This window comes from Syngnathoides biaculeatus, chromosome 20, assembly GCF_019802595.1.
Source record: "Syngnathoides biaculeatus isolate LvHL_M chromosome 20, ASM1980259v1, whole genome shotgun sequence".
Taxonomy (NCBI): Eukaryota; Metazoa; Chordata; class Actinopteri; order Syngnathiformes; family Syngnathidae; genus Syngnathoides; species Syngnathoides biaculeatus.
In genome coordinates, this window is record NC_084659.1 from 3,871,108 (window position 1) to 3,891,012 (window position 19,905).

Consider the following 19,905-nt stretch of genomic DNA (forward strand, 5'->3'; position numbering starts at 1 on the left):
ACTGTCTGGGAGCATGACTGCAAACACTTTCGAATTATTTTCACAAGATTTGTAACTGTAATGGTTGCAGATCACTTTTAAAGTTCACACGATCTCTGCCTTTAACGAGTCCGTCTTCGTGTATTGAACTACGTTCATAAAGCCTGACTTCCGGCTGGATGAAGTTGATGACTGGACAACTGTAGGTGCGCATGCACTGGTAGTACCACTGCCTGAAGTTGATGCTTCACTATCTTGATATTTTAGAAACAGATTCATACCAACGGAAGATGAGAGAGTCTTCGCCAAATCAGTGTCTCCTGTTTTTCCGGTGCGACTCCAGCGCTTTGACGCCCATCTTTTCAAGTTGGTAACTGGTTGCACAGATGGCAGTAAAACATGTGCCGATCTTTTGGATCTCGACGAACCCAGCTCCCGAACTCCTTACTTTCAACCCAAGCTTCTTGAAAAATGCACTTCCCCGTGATACAAGTTGGATCGATGAAAGAACTACGCTACGTCGTAACGAAGACGAAGTGAAATCCCTACTCATGGAAACAAACAATGGAATATCGACAAGATGGCGTCTAGTTTTCAACACAGTGACTTCCGTTGACAATTTTCGGCTGTTTTGGATGCCAGACGGATCGCTATTTTTTTTTTTTTTTAAATAAAAGATAATTTTATTTTTTTGGGGAAGAATTTTGGCGGTAGAGGTCCTCCCTTTGATTTTTTTTTTATTTAAGGCCTTTTTAGGGGCTTGACCGGTTTTCGCGGATTTTTAAGGACTTTCAGGAGCCCCTAAATGCACCTTCGAAAATATTTAGGTTTAGGGCCGCTTGCGAACCCCGAGTGCAATACTTCAACTGGCAACATCAAGGTAAGCATTTGGCAACAGAACATAACACATGTAAAGTGCATGAATTGAACAGTCGGCACATTTTAAATCTAAGGTAGAAGAGGAAAATGATCGCATTTTGTAAAGAGGGGAAAAAACAACAAACTTCCTCGATACTCAACTCAGCAAATAGTTCGTTCTGAGTGATTCACTCATCAAACAAATCATTCTTCAGCGTCAGTAGATGCCCTTTCAGTGGTTTGTTGTCCTCAAGACACATCACAATTTTTTGGATAAATGTGAACGTAAGATCGAGATTCTTTGGGTACTGTAGGTCTAGTGCATTGATGTACCCAAATAACAGGAGAAATGAGTTAGCCAGATTTGTGGGACCACTCACAAGTATATCATCCTCCACAACAATAAAGATGCTCTCAGGGTTGAAGAAGGCCACATCAGCAGAGTCATCCGTAGCAACTGTCAGGAGAGCCACCGGAGTCTCAGTGAGGTCTGGACCATCTGCTGACTACAAAACACAAATAATACAAGAATGAGTTCAGCCCCTCATAAATACAAATCATGCATCATTGCAAACTTTTTAATTGTTTTCTTATCAATTTTGAAAATGGTAAAGGGATAGAAAGAATTATGAAAGGATAATAATTTTCCAAGACAGCTTACCTTGACCTTCTTGTCATTTGCCATTTTTCCAATGACTAGGAAATTGGTTAGTCTTTTTCCAGGACTTACGTTACTCAGATCAGCTGTTCTGGAACTGAAAACGTAGTTTCACTTCAAAGGGTAAGTCAACTCAGAGGTTAGGTTTAGGCTAAGTGTTTGTTGAACCTCTTATCTGCAGTGCCCCTTTGGAATTGATAATTCACAGTTTCATCTCAGGGTTCACTCTGAGTTTTCACATAACCTGCTTTCTGGAATACCCCCTTGGTTCTCCTAGAGTTCTTTGATTTATGTCATATGTTTAAGATGACTGAACAGCTAGGCAGAGATTAATAGTGAGGCCAGTACACTTACATTACAGGTCCTGAATAACTTGGAGGCATCTTCACGTAGGTACACAGGAAGTGCACAAAGGACGACGGCCCATCTCGTGTTTACATCATGTTGTTCCTAATTAGACAAAACATATCCATTACAATAGTTATGACACAAATGCAGACCAAACACTTTGAAAAAAAAGTGTTAAATAGTTCCATATTCTGACAGTGGTCATTGCTATAGATGGTAGATTCAATATACTGGGTCACCATTCCCTCACTGTTCAAAAAATTCACAACTTTCTATTGTATTTGTAGGAAAAACTGAAAATTGTAAATTAGATTTTATAAAAACTTCAAATTAAAGATAATAAAGTATCTTTTTAAGGTAACACTTCCTGATAGCATACATCTCATCAAGATGTCTATCTCTGATGAGATGACAATGTTGTGTTTATGGCATAATCACTTAACCTCAGGGCAGAGTCAAGGCGATTCACATTCTGTCTTCTTACAGTTCTGCAATCTGTTTATAATATGCATCATGCAAAATAAAAAAATCACCTGAAGATCATAAATCTTCATGAGCTTGGTTAGCTGCTCTGCTATCGTGCCAGTCTTTGAGGCCTTGTCTCTGAACAAGGTGAGTTTTGGTGTGTCTGTCCAGCTCCTTACAGAATTGGTTACACAGATTAAGGTTGAGTTGATGGAACTCTGAAAACACCTGTACGTGAACAGAATTACACAGAAATGTGGAAAGATGAATTAGGAAAAGATATGTATGAAGAATGTATGTATGAAGAAAAGTGAATGTATTTTAAGACGTTTTCAGTTGGCAGGAAGCATTACCAAGGGCAATTCTTTTGGGGATGAGTCGGAACCAAATAAAAAGTTGATTGTCAATGTTTAATTAAAAACAGGCAGTATAATGTTCTCTAAATTAAATTAAAATAAAAACCTCTGCATGAATTGTTTACTTTGAATATCAAAAATATGTCAGAGCATGTTTCTTTTTTTTTTTTCCACCTGTGACTCCAAAAGTAGGGCTGGCCTTCTTTCCACAATGTCTTTCACCCGTGGAGCTACAAGAGCTCTAACGATTTCTTGGCGAGGAAGGGCATAGTTTGTGTTCATGAGCTTGCCTATGAATAATTGGTTTCTCTCAGTCTTTTCGACTTCATGTATGATTTCTTCTCTCATTGTTTCTAGAGTGGCTGGGGTTTCATCCTTTGGTAGGTTGATGATGTAGTTGACCTCATCTTTTCGAGCTTTCTTTATGTTTTGATGGGGGTGATCTTTGTCAGGGTTGTTTAGGCTCCGCCTCCCTGTGTTGATGGCTACTTCTGCAACCCTAACTTTGGCCAGATGGTTACGGTAAGACACAACCTTGTATCCTATGTGACGCTTCCATCCCAAACCCCCATCTTCACCAGCTGTCATTCTGAGACATGGATGAGCGGTTATCAAAGCTTGAGCAGCCATTGCCAGTTCCTTTTCATGTGGCTGTGGTTCAAAACCATAGATAGTTTCTGCCATTTTTTTAAGGATTTCACTCTTCTGTGACCTCTTTAACTTCAGCAACTTTCCTGATTCTTTATAAGCACAATTTCCTTCATCTAGTATAGGCTCCATTTCGTAACCCAAACTAGGGACAACAAAGTAATCAGGCTAACTTCTCTGACGGTGTATCACAGATACATGTGTGAGTATGTCTTTGTCTGAAAATGCAGTAGATGAGGAGTCACCTTTAGGTCTGATGACTCTTAATGTGCCCTTCTCTGGTAACTCCTGGATGTCCACAAGAAGACAAAGATCACCATCAAAGTCTGAATCCTCATAGTGCAGGCTAAATTCCCCATCCAGTCTCAGCTTGAACCTCTCTTGCATTATTTCTTTCAGCTCTTCCACTGACTTTGGTCGCTAGAGTAGAGTAAGTTTCAGGGCAGTGTCCTGTTCAACACATGCACGCAGCACATGCTTCTGGGCCCCAGCCATCATTTTGTTCGCAAAAGATAAAAATACACTAATTTTAATGGAGAGGTGTAGATGGCACACACAACATGTACATGCACAGCTCCAACAAAATGTTGCGGTCAGCTGTTTACCCACTTCAACAAATCTTCAGTGTCTTCTTCTTCTTTTCCTTTTGGCTTGTCCCGTTAGTGGTTGCCACAGTGTGGCATCTTTATCCATCTAAGCCTATCTCGTGTATCTTCCTCTATCACACCCACTGTCCTCATGTCTTCCCTCACAACATCCATCAACCTTTTCTGTGGTCTTCCTCTCGCTCTTTTGCCTGGCAGCTCCATCCTCAGCACCCTTCTACCAACATACTTACTCTCTCGGCTCTGGACATGTCCAACCCATCGAAGTCTGCACTCTCGAACCAACATCCAACTTTGGTTGTCCCTCTAATCTCCTTTCTAATCCTATCTAACCTGCTCACTCCGAGCGAGAACCTCAACACCTTCATTTCTGCCACCTCCAGTTCTGCTTCCTGTTGTCTCTTCAGTGCCACCTTTCTTTAATCCGTAGATCATGGCAGGCCTCACCACTGTTTTATAAACTTTGCCCTTCATTCTAGCAGAGAGTCTTCTGTCACATAACACAAAAGGAACACTTTCCGCCAGGTGTTCCAACCTGGATGGACCCGTTTCTTCACTTCTTTACCACACTCACCATTGCTCTGGATTGTTGACTACAAGTATTTGAAGTCGTCCACCCTCCCCATCTCTTCTCCCAGTAGCCTCACTCTTCCACCTCCACCCCTCTCATTCACGCACATCATTCCTCTCCTTTCCAGTACATGCCTCCATCTTTCTAATTGTTCCTCCAGCTGCTCCGTGCTTTCATTGCATATCACAATGTCATCTGCGAACATCATGGTCCAAGGGGATTCCAGTGTAAATCTAATAAACAAATCTTTAGTGTAATAATATGAAACATTTGGGTGTCAAGAGCAATCTTCCATTTATGTTGTGAACGCAGAGAGGTTTTTTGTCATTTACCTTTGATGGGGTGTGAACAACCTGAGTCTTTGGGAAGAGTTCGTAAGATATCAGGTCTTCAATGTAGTGTGATGTGTGCTCTTGGCAAAGAAAGACAACACTACTGTTTACCAGGAAAACCTGTTCAATTCTAGAGTAATTAGGCAGTCCCCCCTCTTGTCCGACAGACAAAAACATTGTAAAATTATAATCAGTTCCATCAATGCAGACCTTTGATGTGCTGTAAATAACATTGCTTGTTGTTATTTCTTCAATGTCAGTCTTGGCAACATTTGGAAGCACTGACACCAGGACAGAAGAGACATTTGATGTCTGCTGGTGAAGTTTGAAGAATCCTCAGGCACTGAGATGGTATGCTACCATGTATTGATGCCTGTCTAAAAGTGTTTTTAACACATTTTTAAAGTTTTGTGTTTCATGAACAACTCTTTTGAAAAAATGGTGTTTCCCCTAAACCTCACCTCATATGCCCAAAACGGCATACAAGGTCAGGATAGTGTTCGATGTAGTGATGTTAAGGACGGAGTTTGAAATCTGGAAATGTTTCTTTCAGCATCTCTCTATGATCTTTTATTTTAGACTGTAAATACTGGATGTACGACTCTGTGAATTCTGAGCACTGTGATAACTCTACTAACTCTTTTAAGTCCATGAGTACAGTCCATGCTCCATCCCCTTCAGGAACTGCATTCCCAATAATCAAAGGAAGCAGTCTAAGAAATGTGGCATTTTCATGGGCATTACCACCAATGCTTTTCTGTACAGCAAAGGTCTGTGGTATTTTATGAGGTTTGCCAAGCTTGTATGTGTGCTGGTATGGAAATGAAAGCATTGTCCCGTTCAAATATTCAAGGGTGAAATATTTGCAACGGATCATCTCTCCAAAAAACAGGGTGAGGTCTACGGGCACAGTGACCTCAAAAAGATAATCAGGTGGAAAGCCAGTGCCAGTATGAAAATGCTCTCGATGCTGGCTCAGTACGCAATCTGCCAGAACACCATTCTTACTCTAAACATGCATTACAGCACACACATCAATATTATGGCTGTTTTTTGTCCTGACTGAACTCGCCGCTTGCACCTTCATGAGCCTGAAGTTTAGCTTGTGTTGCAGGGCAAAATCTTCAAAAATATTCTGCTCTGAAAGACTTTGAAAAGCCTGCCAAATCATGGGCTGCAAGACTGTCAGACACCACACACATGACGGTTCCTTGAACTACCTTCCCAATAGACTCAATGAATACCCCATCTCTTTGAAGGTTACGGATGTCTCTCAACAAAGGACCAATTGCTTGTTCATAGCCAAAACCCTGTACAGTGAAGAAAATAAGTATTTGAACCCCCTGCTATATTGCAAGTTCTCCCACTTAGAAATCATGGAGCGGTCGGAAATTTTCATAGTAGGTGCATGTCTACCGTGAGAGAGATAATCTAAAACGAAAAATCCAGAAATCACAATGTATGATTTTTTTTATTATTTATTCATGTGAAACAGCTGCAAATAAGTATTTGAACACCTAAGAAAAAACAATGTTAATATTTGGGACAGTAGCCTTTGGAGACAAGGTGAGAGAAAGCAAAGGTTAGAGACCTGACTTCGATGGTGAGGTGGACTTTTAAAGGCGGACTGACAGGTCTTTGAGGGTCAGAATTCTCGCTGATAGACAGGTATTCAAATACTTATTTGCAGCTGTATCACACAAATCGGTAAAAAAATCATACCTTATGATTTCTGGACTTTTCTTTTTAGATTATCTCTCTTCACAGTGGACATGCACCTATAAGGAAAATTTCAGACCCCTTCATGATTTCTAAGTGGGAGAACTTGCAATATAGCAGGGTGTTCAAATACTTATTTTCTTCATTTTAATGGATACAGAACTGAATTTTCAGTAGGGTTTGATCAAAATGGTCAAAAATGACTGGCACCTGGCTCTCTCAATTTGAGAAACACGGCTGGCATGAAATGACTTCTTCTTCTTTTCCTTCCGGCTTGTCCCGTTAGGGGTCGCCACAGCATGTCATCTTTTGCCATCTTAGCCTATCTCCTGCATCTTCCTCTCTAACCCCAACTGCCCTCATGTCTTCCCTCACCACATCCATAAACCTCTTTGGTCTTCCTCTCGCTCTTTTGCCTGGGAGCTCCATCCTCAGCATCCTTCTACCAATATACTCACTCTCTCGCCTCTGAACATGTCAAAACCATCGAAGTCTGCTCTCTCGAATCTTGTCTCCAAAACATCCAGCTTTGGCTCTCCGTCTAATGAGCTCATTTCTAATCCTATCCAACTTCACTTTACCCTCAAACATAAATCTTAACCAAAATACACAACATTAAAGTTTTAAAAATTTATTTATTTATTTATTTTTTAAATTTTTTAAAATAGAGCTCGTGCACTTACGTCACCGAAATACCGTGACTGGCCATACTGCCGGGCAAGCAAACCATTGCTCAATGCTAAGTTGGTTGGAGACGACACGGAAATATGTCTTGTAGCACAACGACCAGAATTTTGTCTGATACCATTGAACATTTAGAAGGTGATAATAAACAAAGGTACGTGGAAAAATAAGACTTGGCATAGAGAACCCATATTTAATGGCAAAGTCGATATTTTCGCTGATAAAAAAGTGGAATGTTAATTCGCTTCTGCTTGTCTTGGACAACTGGATATACGCATGTATCTGGTGAGTAAGTCGTTGAGATTTAAAGAGAAGATTTTGAAAGCGTATAAAAGTCTGGACGCATACAAATACTTCATTGCTGGATCTGTTGTCAATCAAGAATAAATCCCACACAGTGATGGAGACACTCAGATATTTTCAATACAAATACCGATATTTAAATAAATAACCCCCGGTTTTACACAAATTCACATTCATTAACTATGATTGGGGGAAAAAAAAAGACAGCAAGTCGGTCCTCGTACACGGAAGCATGTTGCAGGCAGACTTCCGTGTACATTGGAGACGACTCCCTGTCGTTTCTTTATTTTTTTAAAACACATTGTTCTCTAATGAGCCAACTTGGCATTATAAATACTAATTTGAGATTGAGAAGAATAATACCTATCTGAAGTGATCGCTACACTCGTGTCTATTTGGTTGGGAACCATCTGTCACGTTTAATTGCCAAAATCCATTGATATTCTCTGGTCTTTTCAGCTGGTATTCTATAGAATGACCTCTTTATATCTGTCTTGTCTGTTGTAACAACCTACAGCATAGCAAGTCTCAGGTATTATGAATATTCTGGTCTGGTTCAATGTCTCCCATACTGTCGAGCAGCTCTTTTTGACCAGCAATATGGTGCCGTGAAAATGGTGACGTCACGTGCACGAGCTCTATTGCTATCAAAACTACGAATCATATTAATCCCTTTGTTGATAATATCAGTCGGAAACAGTGAGCTGGGAGCGTTTTTTAAAAGCACATAGTTGCGTATGTCTTGACTCAACACGATGCGCATCCCAGTAGTGGCCATATTGTCTGTGACGTCATGTAACGTCTCGTGCATGTTGTTTGTTTGTTGTTTACACTAGAGCCCCTGACATTGAAAACGTGCTGTGCTGAATGCCATGGCAGATGAACGAGAGCAATTTTTTGACGTCCCTTCAGAGACTAAAGCTCTTTTTTAGGAAGAAAACATCTCCGAAGTGAATGAAGCGACCGGGGCCATTTTATCCTATTGTTTAAAGCCATATTTAGACAATATGCGCATCCCTTCACCTCTGACACAAGACTCCGCTACAGACATAAATGAGGTGGACGATTGACCCGAGGAAATATTCTACATGACTGTCCCATAATGGACCTTTCCGACCTGTCAATCACTTGTACAATAATAGTCAATCAGATAGCCGCATTGTCTTCACCCCTGGCTTGACACACCCCTCTCACCGTATTGTCCCACAAGCAATGCTGGTTCAGTAGCGTGCGCTTGGAAAAGTTAATGTTCCGAAGAAAATTCTCCCCAGATGCGCTTGGCGCACGTGCAATTCTGATGAAAGATATCCTGCTAGGTTACAAGGCATCTGGTTGATTCATTTTCCAAAGCCTAAAACACAGTTGAAGAAGTGTCTACGATGGATTAAGGCTCGCGGAAGAAAACGTACAACTAAATTTGAACAATATCAACAAACACAAGGCTGTATGTTTGAAGGTAAGTGAGGGAGAAGTATCTTCTCTGAGTTTGATTTAATTATTATCAGGGAATCATACATTACAGGAGAGCAACTTTCACTTTGTTAGCGTATCACTGACCTGCTGAATGAAGTGTGTAATGTTTTATGCCAACGAGTCAGGTTCTGGCAAAGACCAGTCGTCCACTAGGTCCTACAAGTACCAGGGTTAATCAGCGGCGATGAGGCGCAGATGTGCGCCTCCTAATCATCGTCGGTCTGCTGGGACACGCCCAGTCAGGGCTGGAACGGCAGGGCCATGACACATTCTGAGAGGAGGACTCCATTACGTCATCAGACACGGATGTCTGGAATGTTTGAGAGGATGGCTGTGGACGGAGCTTCTTTACTACTACTGCTGCTGCTTTTGGAAAAGTACACAAGTACACGGATGCCACACTGACCTCCATCTTTTGGAGATTTCCAGAACATTCACTGGAAATAACATTCCCCTATTTGGAACATTCGTTAGACTATGGTGAGTGTACGTCGTTACGTACATTACGGCAAGTTCGCTCATGTTACACTTTACTAAACTATCTTTGTACTTCTATTTAGTTATTGTTTTGTGTTGTTTTGTATTCTGTGATTAAATTGTCTTAAACACATATGCTATAAACTGTGAGACAAATTAGTCCCCCCAACCCATTTTTTTGTAGCTCTATAAACACCTACCTGTCATTTAGAACCAACAAGGCTCTTGTCCTTTGCACCTGTGGAATCCATTTTTCACGACAAATCAAGTATTTTGGAAACGTGCCAAGACTGAATCCATCCTCCTGAGTATTCGAGCATAATCCGGCAACAAAACAAGCCAGCATTTTGGCAAAAACACAGAAGAAAACATCAAATTTTTCGGCTGTGCAAGAGGTAAATACACTCGACTCAGCAGTTATATATGTTTGCAAAATACCTCACAGATTTTGTCATGATGAGGGATCAAAAAAAACAATATATGGCAACATTCTGGTGTGCTGTGAACAAATTCCATTCGGGCTGATTTGTTTTGGTTAACAACACACTAAATTTCATGTCTTAGGTGTCAGTGGCACTTTAAAGTCACACGAGAAAAGATCTATTAATGAGTGTATGTTCGTCTTTCTGTCTTGCCGTCATCATTGAAGATCTTGGTCCTGAGTGGCAAGAGTTAGAGCCCCCCTCAGATTAAAGAAGTGTTGGACGTAGAGGTCCAACACATCAAAGAGGAAGAGGAGGAGGAAGCACGACCCCACATCAAACAGGAAGAAGAGGAGGATATCACCAAGTTTCTGTCGACTGGTTTCCCTTTGAAGAGTGAAAATGAAGGTGAAAGTGAGAAAAGCAGAGGGACACAGCCGCCAAGCAGGAGCTCAAGTCAACACATGACAACAGAAGCTGATGGAGACCATTCTGGAGGATCACAAGCAGATGAACACTTACCTCCACTGTCAGATCGCGATGAAATGACATCAGACTCGCCTAAAACTGATGACAGTGATGGACAGTTTGAAGGTCATATGACATGTCACAATGAAAACAAACAACGCAAATGTTCTCAGTGTGGGAAAACATTTGCTGATAAGACCAGCATAAAACACGTGAAAATACACACAGAACAGAAAGATTTTGCATGCTCAGTTTGTACTCAAAGATTCGCTCATAAGAGAGATACTGGTGAGAAACCTCTTTCCTGTTCAGTTTGTGTTCAAATATTGTCACGGAAGGAAAACTTAAAAATACAGAGAAGAATGCATCCTGGTGAGAAACCATTTTGCTGCTCAGTTTGTGGTCAAAGAATCACTCGGAAGATGATCTTAAAAAGAGACAAAAACACACTGGTGAGAAACCTTTTTCTTGCTCTATTTGTGGTCATAGATTCTCAGAGAAGGAAAAGTTAAAAATACACAGAAGAACGCATACTGGTGGGAAAGCATTTTGCTGCTCAGTTTGTGGCAAAATATTTTCTGAAAAGGGAAATTTAACAAAACGCAAGAACGCACACTGGTGAGAAACCATTTTCCTGCTCATTCGGTGGCAAAAGATTGAGAAGTAACATAAAAGAAAAACTCACACAGGAGAGAAACCTTTTTCCTGCTCACTTTGTAATCAAAGTTTCACTCAAAAGGGACACTTAAAACGGCACACAGTAGCCCACACTGGCGAGAAACCTTTTTGCTGTTGGTTTGTGGGTAAAGATTCATTCGAAAAGGAGATTTAAATATACACACAAGAACCCACACTGGAGAGAAGCCTTTTGGCTGCTCATTTGTGGTGAAAATTTCACTCAGAAGGGAACCTTAAAAATACACACAAGATCACATACTGGTGAAAAACTTTTTTTGTGCTCAGTTTATGGTAAAAAAAATTCTCTGACAAGGGAAACTTAAAAAAAAACACAGGAATGCACACTGATGAGAAGCATCTGAGCATCTCCCGGTGGATCTACACTTTCCTGACGAGAAGGACACAGCAGATGAGGCTTAGGGACACCACCTCATCCACACAGACAATCAGCACCGGGGCACCCCAAGGTTGTGTCCTCTCCCCTCTGGTCATCGCCCTCATCAAAGATGATGACAAGTCTGCATATCGGCAGGAAGTGGCGAGACTAAAGCTTTGGTGTGGTGAACACAACCTGGCGTTGAACACTTTAAAGACTGTGGAGATGATTTTGGACTTCAGGAGGCATCCTTCACCACAGCTTCCTCAGACGGTGTCCAACTGTCTTGTGTCAACCGTCATAACCTTCAAGTTCTTGGGAATTACAGTCTCAGAGGACCTGAAGTGGGGAACGATCATCAACTCCATCCTCAAAAAAGCCCAGCAAAGGATGTACTTGTGGCTTTTGAGGAAGCACAGCCTGTCACAAGAGCCGCTGAGAGAGTTCTACACAGCGGTCATCCAATCAGTAATGTGCACCTCCATCACAGTCTGGTTTGGGGCCACCACCAAAAAAGACAAACTCCGACTGCAACAGACAATAAAAAAAACCACTGAACGGATTGTTGGCAACACGCTACCCACTATTGAGGACTTGCACACAACACAAAATAGGTCCAGAGCAGACAGGATCCTTTCAGATTCTCCACATCCTGGCCACCAGTTCACAGATCCGCGCAGGGCACCTCATCCACACCTACTTAGGTACTGTTGTCAAGCACCCCAAGCTACCGATCAAAATGGCAGACACAGTGCGGCCAAAGCATGTTATGAGCGATTCATTAGAGCAAATTCCCAATAGCATTTCTGTTTCCTTTCTGCCCATGGTATCAGAAATATCGACAAAGAGTGTACAGAAAGGCCTGAATTGACCCCTCTGTACAGGGCACTTAACCACGCCCCCTGAAGTGACGTCACGCCACGTGCGCTGACGTAAGACAAACAGTAAAAATGGCAAATACAATACATTCTGAACTGAGACAGACTCCATGCTTCTGATTTCATTCAAATCAACGATATATTATAGATTCTAAATACAATACATTCTTAACTGAGAGAGACGCCATGCTTCTGATTTCATTCAATCATTCACACGTAGCAATGTTATGCTAGCGCAGAACGTCTCATTCATTTATACGAGACGTGTATTAAAAATCTAATTTAGGGCATATCTTCGTGGAAACAGTCTGGTTAAGCTTCGGCCGCGAGCCAGCAAGAAATCAATACGTTTGTGCAGTCCGATCATCGCTAAATATCGCTCAACAAAGAATAAGTGTGGCAATCGTTCACACGCAGCAGTGTTATGCTAGCGAAGAACTTCGAATTCATTTATATGAGACATCTATTGAAAATCAAATATAGGGCATACCTTCGTGCAAACATATGTGTTCCGGTTGATATTAGATGGATTTAGTTGATGATGCGGTCTTCCACAAAGTTTGATCCATCGAAGGCATTTTTCGTACTGGGTCTTCGGTTTTGGAAAGGGTACGAATCGAACTCCACCAACTAGCCTTTCAGGATACCTGTCGTCACTATTACAAAGTCCGTGACTACACCTCTTAACCATATTTTTTGTTAACTAACCTAAATACACGATAAAACGCTAACTAAACCTATACTGGGCCATTCAATGTTGTCAGAGAAAATGGCGGGAGCAAAAACGGGCTTTGGTCTATGCAGATCTTAAGTTTGCATGTTTACATTACATAAACATGTTGATTTGAAATATCTACATTCATAGTGAAAAATTCATTTAAATCAATTATGGCAGTATACGCATCCTCTATCGGTCTGAACGTATGGACTTACACGTAAATGTAGGCCCAAAATATTTGTATTCACGTGATGTGTTTAATCATGGATAAGAACGCTTGAATATTATTCCCAAGGGTTGTCATACTGTTTCGTACTTGCACACACAGCTATTGCGTTGTCCACATAGGTTGCTGACAGCCTACAAGATGGAACTTAAACATGTGCATAAATACCAACATTATATATTTTACTGACATGTTCTGTCCTCCCTGCGTGGAATTTGCATGTCTTCCCATACCTGCGTGGGTTTCCTCCGAGCACTCCGGTTTCCTCCCACATCCCAAAAACATGCAACATTCATTGGATACTCTAAATTGCCTCTAGGTGTGATTGTGAGTGTGCCTGTTTGACTCTATAAGCCCTGCGATTGGCTGGCAACCAGTTAAGGGTGTACCCTGCATGTTGACAGCTGGGATAGGCGCCAGCAGTCCCCACGACCCTCGTAAGGATAAGCGGCAAAGAAAATGGATGGATGTATTGATGAAGCACAGGTTTATTTCATTCTATTTAATGGTTCACAAATTGTTTTTGATAAGTTGCAAACAGGTGTCCTGACTAGTATATAATACTGCTTGTTTTAATGTTATGTAATATTTTATTAAAATTAAAAAACCACCAACAAAATTATTAAATAAATAAACAAACAAAAGGTTTTTATCCATTATCTTAGCCACTTAGTCTCATGCGGGTCGCCGGAGTGCTGGAGCCTATCTCGGCTTTCAACAGGCAAGAGGCAGGGTACACAGAACTGGTTGCCAAACTATTACAGAGCACATCGAGACAAACAGCCGCACTCAAAATCACATATAGGGAATTTAGAGTCTCCAATTAATGTTTTGGGCACGTGGGAGGAAGCTCAGTCAGGCACGGAGAGAATATGCAAACTCCACACATGGAGAACATGGGTTCTCAATTCTGTGAGACCAACAGTTTCCATTGTGACAGTGTCAGTCACTCACATTTGAACAATGTACAGGTGTGGTCAGTCATGCTCACAGATAAAATTCCAGGTGTGATTAGGGATGGAATCTCAAGACCTTAAAATAACTTACTGGATTAATATAACATTACTGTAAATTAAAATAAACTAAACTAAAAAACTTAAAATAAACAAATACATAACTAAAAAAATAAACAAATACATAACTAAAATAGAAAGCTACAATTTCAAACTCAGAAATAATAATTTCCAATTTCAACTGATATTAGTAGAACATAATATTAAACGGTATTTAAAATGTTTCATCAATAACAATTATTAATCTGACAAACTTTAGCTGAAGAAAAGTTAAATGTGCCTGTCAAGGAATAAACATGAACAGTCTATACCCGCAATGTTTTGAAAATGCTGAATGTTTAGTTCAACATAATCGGCGTTAGTGGTGACAAGCTAGCGATACATTGTAACAACCATTCCTGTCGGCAGTCGAGATGTATTGTTATAATCTAGTGTAATTTATGGCGCTATTTATTGTCAATCCATTGATGAAAACTAGCATTAGATGATCTATATCTTCTTAAAGCATGTAGAGAGGAAAGGTTTTCAACTTCAAGATAACGCGTACCATGGGGAAAATGACTGTTGGAACTTAGATCAAGTCAAAGTAAATCACAATCTCGTACTTATTATAGTTAGCAGGGCGGGTGGAGGTACACGTGCGCATAGCCACGACTGCCATAAATAAGAGGCCGGCTTGCTAGAACGCGCCTTTATGTCCGTGCGCTCGATGTATTGGCCACACCTGAATCAAGCGAAAGGTGGATGATAGTCGAACGTCTTTTTTGGGGGGAGGGCATGCCGTCACACGATCAACCAAAACTGCTTTGCGATCGACGCATTGACCACCCCAGTGTAACTGAATTTCCTTTGACATGGCTCATGATGTTCATGACTTTGACGTAAATGCGCTCACAGTACGTGAAGCAGCTCTGAACGTGCGCTTTCGGCCTAACTTCCACACATGCTCAATACGGTTAACTTGCATTTCGTGTTTCCGGGTGAATGCTGGTTGTTTAGGACCAGGCTTGTTTAGTTCACAACGTTTATGAAATAAACACGTAAATTAATGTCAAGACTACACAAAATAAGTGATGTCTTTCAATATCTATTTTTTCTACTCAAAACAAATTTTGCGTGCGTGATTTTTCGTGCTCGACTGCAGATTTGCGAGCATGGAGGCGCGCAGGCGCGGTCGTGCGCATCAAATGTGAGCGACAGCAGTGTTGATTGGGTTTAGAAAAATTAGTCCTCTTCATTTGCACAAAGATTACCCACTGTCTTCTGAGGCTTGGGTCTTTGGGAAAATAATGCACACTGTGACCAGAATTATCTGAATAGCTACTAAACTGAACCACACACATGTTTGCCATTGTTATGGATTGGTTTTAGCTTACAATCACTGAGGAATTCTCGAACCCAGCGAGTCTCCGTGCTGCTATAATTCGCACCGCCGGTCCACCTTGAGTGACGCCAGAGGCTCCACCCCCGAAATGAGTCATTTTTTTCAGGGGATGGAAACTAGGTCAAAGTTTGCTGACTTTAATTATAAAACTTTGGAAAAAAAACATTAACAGGATACGTATTTTATGGTACAGTTGAACATATATTTTCATCTAGCATTGAAAAATGCACATTACAATCTCTTTAACATAACAAAGGTCTCCTGTCCCAGCATTTTCTCCCTGTGCCTGCCTGGGTTTCCTCCCACATCCCCAAAACATGCATTAATTGGACACTCTAAATTGCCCCTCGTTATGATTGTGAGTGCAACTGTTGTCTGCCTCCATATACCCTGTGACTGGCTGGGACCAGTTCGGGATCTTCCCCGTCTCCTGTCCAATGACACCTGGGATAGGCTCCAGCACTCCTGCGACCCTCGTGAGGAAAAGCAGCCCAGAAAGTTGATGGATAATATAGTATTAAGATGCCTTGAGTAGAAATGTCTGCATATATTTTGGTGATAATTGTTGACAGTTTTGGGAAATGAAGCAACATTTCTTGGGTGAGGCTTGCAAGGGAGTGATCCTTACCCTGCTGTTTCCATTTTTATGATGACATCCTTTATCCATCCCAATCCATAAATATATGTGTGTGTGTGGGGGGGGGGGGGGGTTTCAGCACAGTAAATTTGAGTGAAGATAATTTTGCGGTACTAGCTGTTTATGCGATCCATGAATACAGAGCTCATGCACCTTCGTCATCAAATCACATCACTGGCCGGAAGTGCGGGTCAAACAAACCAATGCTAAGTTGGTTGGAGATGATGCGAAAATACATCTTATAGCACGACGCCCAGAGTTTGGTCCAATACTGTTAAACATTTAAAAGGTGATAATAAACAAAGGTATGTGGAAAAAGTAGAGACACTTGGCATCGAGGACCCATATTTAATGCCGCTAAGAAATTGGACTGTTAACTCGCTTCTGCTTGTTTTGGACAACTGGATATAAAGCATGTGACGTCACCATTTTCACGGCGCCATATTGCCGGTCAAAAAGAGCTGCTTGATAGTGTGTGGGATATTGAACCGGAGCAGAATGTACACAATGCCTGAGACTTGTTGTGCTGTTGGTTGTCACAACAGACATAGGTAGTCTTCTTTGGCTGGATCACTAGCGGAAATCTGCTGTGGATCTGTCGCCGGCAAGACGTGGACGGACGTCGGCTTTGGCTTGGTCGATAAGCAGCGGGAGGCACGAGACGAAAGCACACGGGGGCTGGATCACCTGGAGAGAAAATTCAGTTATTGTCAGAGTCGGAATCAGGCAGCCAGTCTTATAAATTCCGATTTCCCTCGTAATCCGAAAAATCAGAGTTCAGCAAAATGTGTGGTCGTGGTCGGGAAGTAATAATGACACAAGGGCGGTGCACGCAACAAGGTATGTGAGGGCAATAAGATGGAGCCCACTTGGATTGGGGGTGCTTGGTCCTCACGCTTGGAGGCAGACAAGTGGCGTACCCGACGGCTACCGCGTCGTGCCTCGTGGACGAGCACGGCTTCGGCCAGGCTGGCTCATACATACTGCCGCGGCGGCGACAGACTCCCAGAGAGTATGTATGAGCCAGCCTGGCCAAAGCCGTGCTCGTCCACAAGGCACGACGTGGCAGCCTTCGCAGGTGAGCCCGACGAGGAAGCCGTCCTACGCGCACATCGACACATTTAGCACCCCTGTCATACGGACGCGGATCTTTTATTATGAGACGGATTACGTGGTCTGCCCCAAACTATTATTGTTTTTAGTAGCTGTATACACACCACAAAGCTCTCGTCCTCTGCACCTGTGCAGTCCACTTATGAAGGTTAAATCCATTCTCCCGAGTGTTCAAGCAATGTCCAGCAATGCAATGAGCCGGCATTTTGGCTAACACAAAGAAACAACGAGCGACCTTCCCAGAGGTAAAACAAAAAATCTACTTGAGGGCGGTCCTGCCATGTGCGTCACTTCCTGCTTCTCCTCAAAAACAAATTTCTCGGGAGGATTTTCATGGCGGGAGCTACAAAAGGCTGTATACGTCAAAATCATGTTTTGTGGTAAAAAAAAAAAAAGGCATGGGTCCATGTCGGTTGCCGTTTTTTCATTAGTAACATACTAAAAATCATGCATTTCATGACAGTGGAAAAGATCTACCCACTAAAAAAATCAATTTTCCATCGATTTTCTTCACCGCTTATCCTCACGAGGGTTGTGGGGAGTTGCTGGAGCCTATCCCAGCTGTCAACGGGCAGGAGGCGGGATACACCCTGAACTGGTTGCCAGCCAATCGCAGGGCACATTCAGACAAACACCCACACTCACAATCACACCGAGGGGCAATTTAGAGTGTCCAATTAATGTTGCATGTTTTTGGGATGTCGCAGGAAACCGGAGTGCCCGGAGGAAACCCAAGCAGGCACGGGTAGAACATGCAAACTCCACATAGGTGGGTCTGGGATTGAACCCGGGACCTCAGAACTATAAGGCCTTCACTTTACCAGCTGATCCACCGTGCCGCTCACTACAAAAATGCAAAAGTATAATGAGGATTCTTTATGTGTAAATGCATATTTGTGTGCCTTGCATAATGGCACGAGCCAATATTACACAACATAACAAACATTTTTTTAAAATTATCTGAGTTCACGTTGATGGTCACTAAACACCATACGAATGAAAATGCAAACCAGGGCTGTGTCACGCACGTCAGTGGATTCATCCAACTGCAGTGAGAAACACTCACAATCCCCGATGTCCTTCGACGTCAGCCATGGCTTCACAGCGCTGTGTAACCATACTCTTTTACAGCTGCAAAGATTTTATTGAAGATATTTCCACCTTATTTTTAAAACCTAAAACCTAACCCTACAACGAGTCAGTTATGCCTCTTTATGTGCGATGTGATGAACCCGGAAACGATGCTTCAGTGACTGCTGTGAGAAAAAAAAAACCATTTATCTCAGACTATGAATCAGGAATGGTGTAGTAGTCCTGTACACTGCGGTAGGTGCGGGTATGAGAGGTTCATTTTCTCCTCTTGGTGTCAATAGGTGCCCTATGAATGACTGGCAACCAGTTCATAGCATCGTCCATCCTGTGTCCAAAGTTGCCTGGGATAGGCTCTTGCACTCCTGTCACCCTTGTGTGGATACACATCTTGGAAAAATGATGGGAGGGATGTTTGTCACCATAAGTCATAGTAGAATCAAACCCTCCCCCCTGCAAAAAAAAAAACTAAAAATGTTAAACGAGGGTGAAAGTCATCACCAGACATACAGGAGCTATCAAGTCTTCATGAGGAGACTTGGAAAAAGAAGAACAGTCTTTGTCATGAACATGGGGCACATCAAGATCTGAGTTTCCTCATCCATCCATTTTCTACCACTTCTCCGGGTCAGGTCGCAGGGAAAGTAGCTTCAGCAGGGATACCCAGACTTCCCTTTCTCCAGCCACTTTTTCCAGCTCTTCGGTAGGGATCCCGAGGGATTCCCAAGCCAGCCGAGAGCCATAGTCCCTCCAGCGTGTCATGGGACGTTCCCAGGGTCTCTTTTCGGTGGGACATGCCCGGAATACCTCACCAGGGAGGTGTCCAGGGCGCATCCGATCCGGATTCCTCAGCCACCTTATCTGGCTCTTCTCAATCCAGAGGAGCAGAGGCTCGACACTGAGTCCCTCCCAGATGACCGGGCTTCTCACCCTATCTCTAAGGGAGAGCTCGGACACCCTGCGGAGGAAACTCATTTTAGCAGCTTGTTTCCGGATCTTATTTTTTCGGTCACGACAAACAGGTCGTGCCCATAGGTGAGGGTAGCAACGCAGATTAACTGGTAAAATCGAGATCTTCGTCTTTCGACTCATCTCCCACTTTACCACAACGGACCGATACAAAGTACACATCAATGCAGATGCTGCACCGATGCGCCTGTCAATCTCCCGCTCCATTCTTCCCTCACTCGTGAACAAGACCCCAAGATACTTGAACTGCTCCACTTGGGGAAGCATCTCATCCCTGACCTGGAGAGGGCACACCACCCTTTTCCGACTGAGGACCATAGTCTCGGATTTGGAGGTGCTGATTCTCATCGCAGCCGCTTTACACTCAGCTGCGAATCGCACCAGTGAGAGCTGGAGATCATGGCTTGATGAAGCCAAAAGAACCACATCATCTGCAAAGAGCACAGATGCGATGCTGA

At 42.5% G+C, this 19,905-nt stretch overlaps 1 protein-coding gene across 10 annotated transcripts in view; it reads right to left on the reverse strand.

Moving 5' to 3' along the window:
• LOC133493201 (zinc finger protein 771-like) overlaps positions 1 to 19,905 on the reverse strand; it is a 59,203-nt gene that overhangs the window by 14,146 nt on the left and 25,152 nt on the right. For 8 of the 10 annotated variants that reach the window (XM_061806271.1, XM_061806280.1, XM_061806276.1 and 5 more), the window contains 4 exons: positions 2,377 to 2,536; positions 1,850 to 1,945; positions 1,499 to 1,592; positions 1,218 to 1,343 (listed from right to left, as the gene is read on the reverse strand). Coding sequence is in view for 2 of the 10 variants with exons in the window: in XM_061806280.1 (XP_061662264.1) it covers positions 2,505 to 2,536 (32 nt within the window). In the remaining 8 variants the exon portion in view is untranslated. Of the gene's footprint in view, positions 1 to 1,217; positions 1,344 to 1,498; positions 1,593 to 1,849; positions 1,946 to 2,376; positions 2,537 to 9,083; positions 9,155 to 16,610; positions 16,964 to 19,905 lie in introns of those variants that run through there. The other 2 variants (XM_061806277.1, XM_061806281.1) reach the window with 2 other exon arrangements.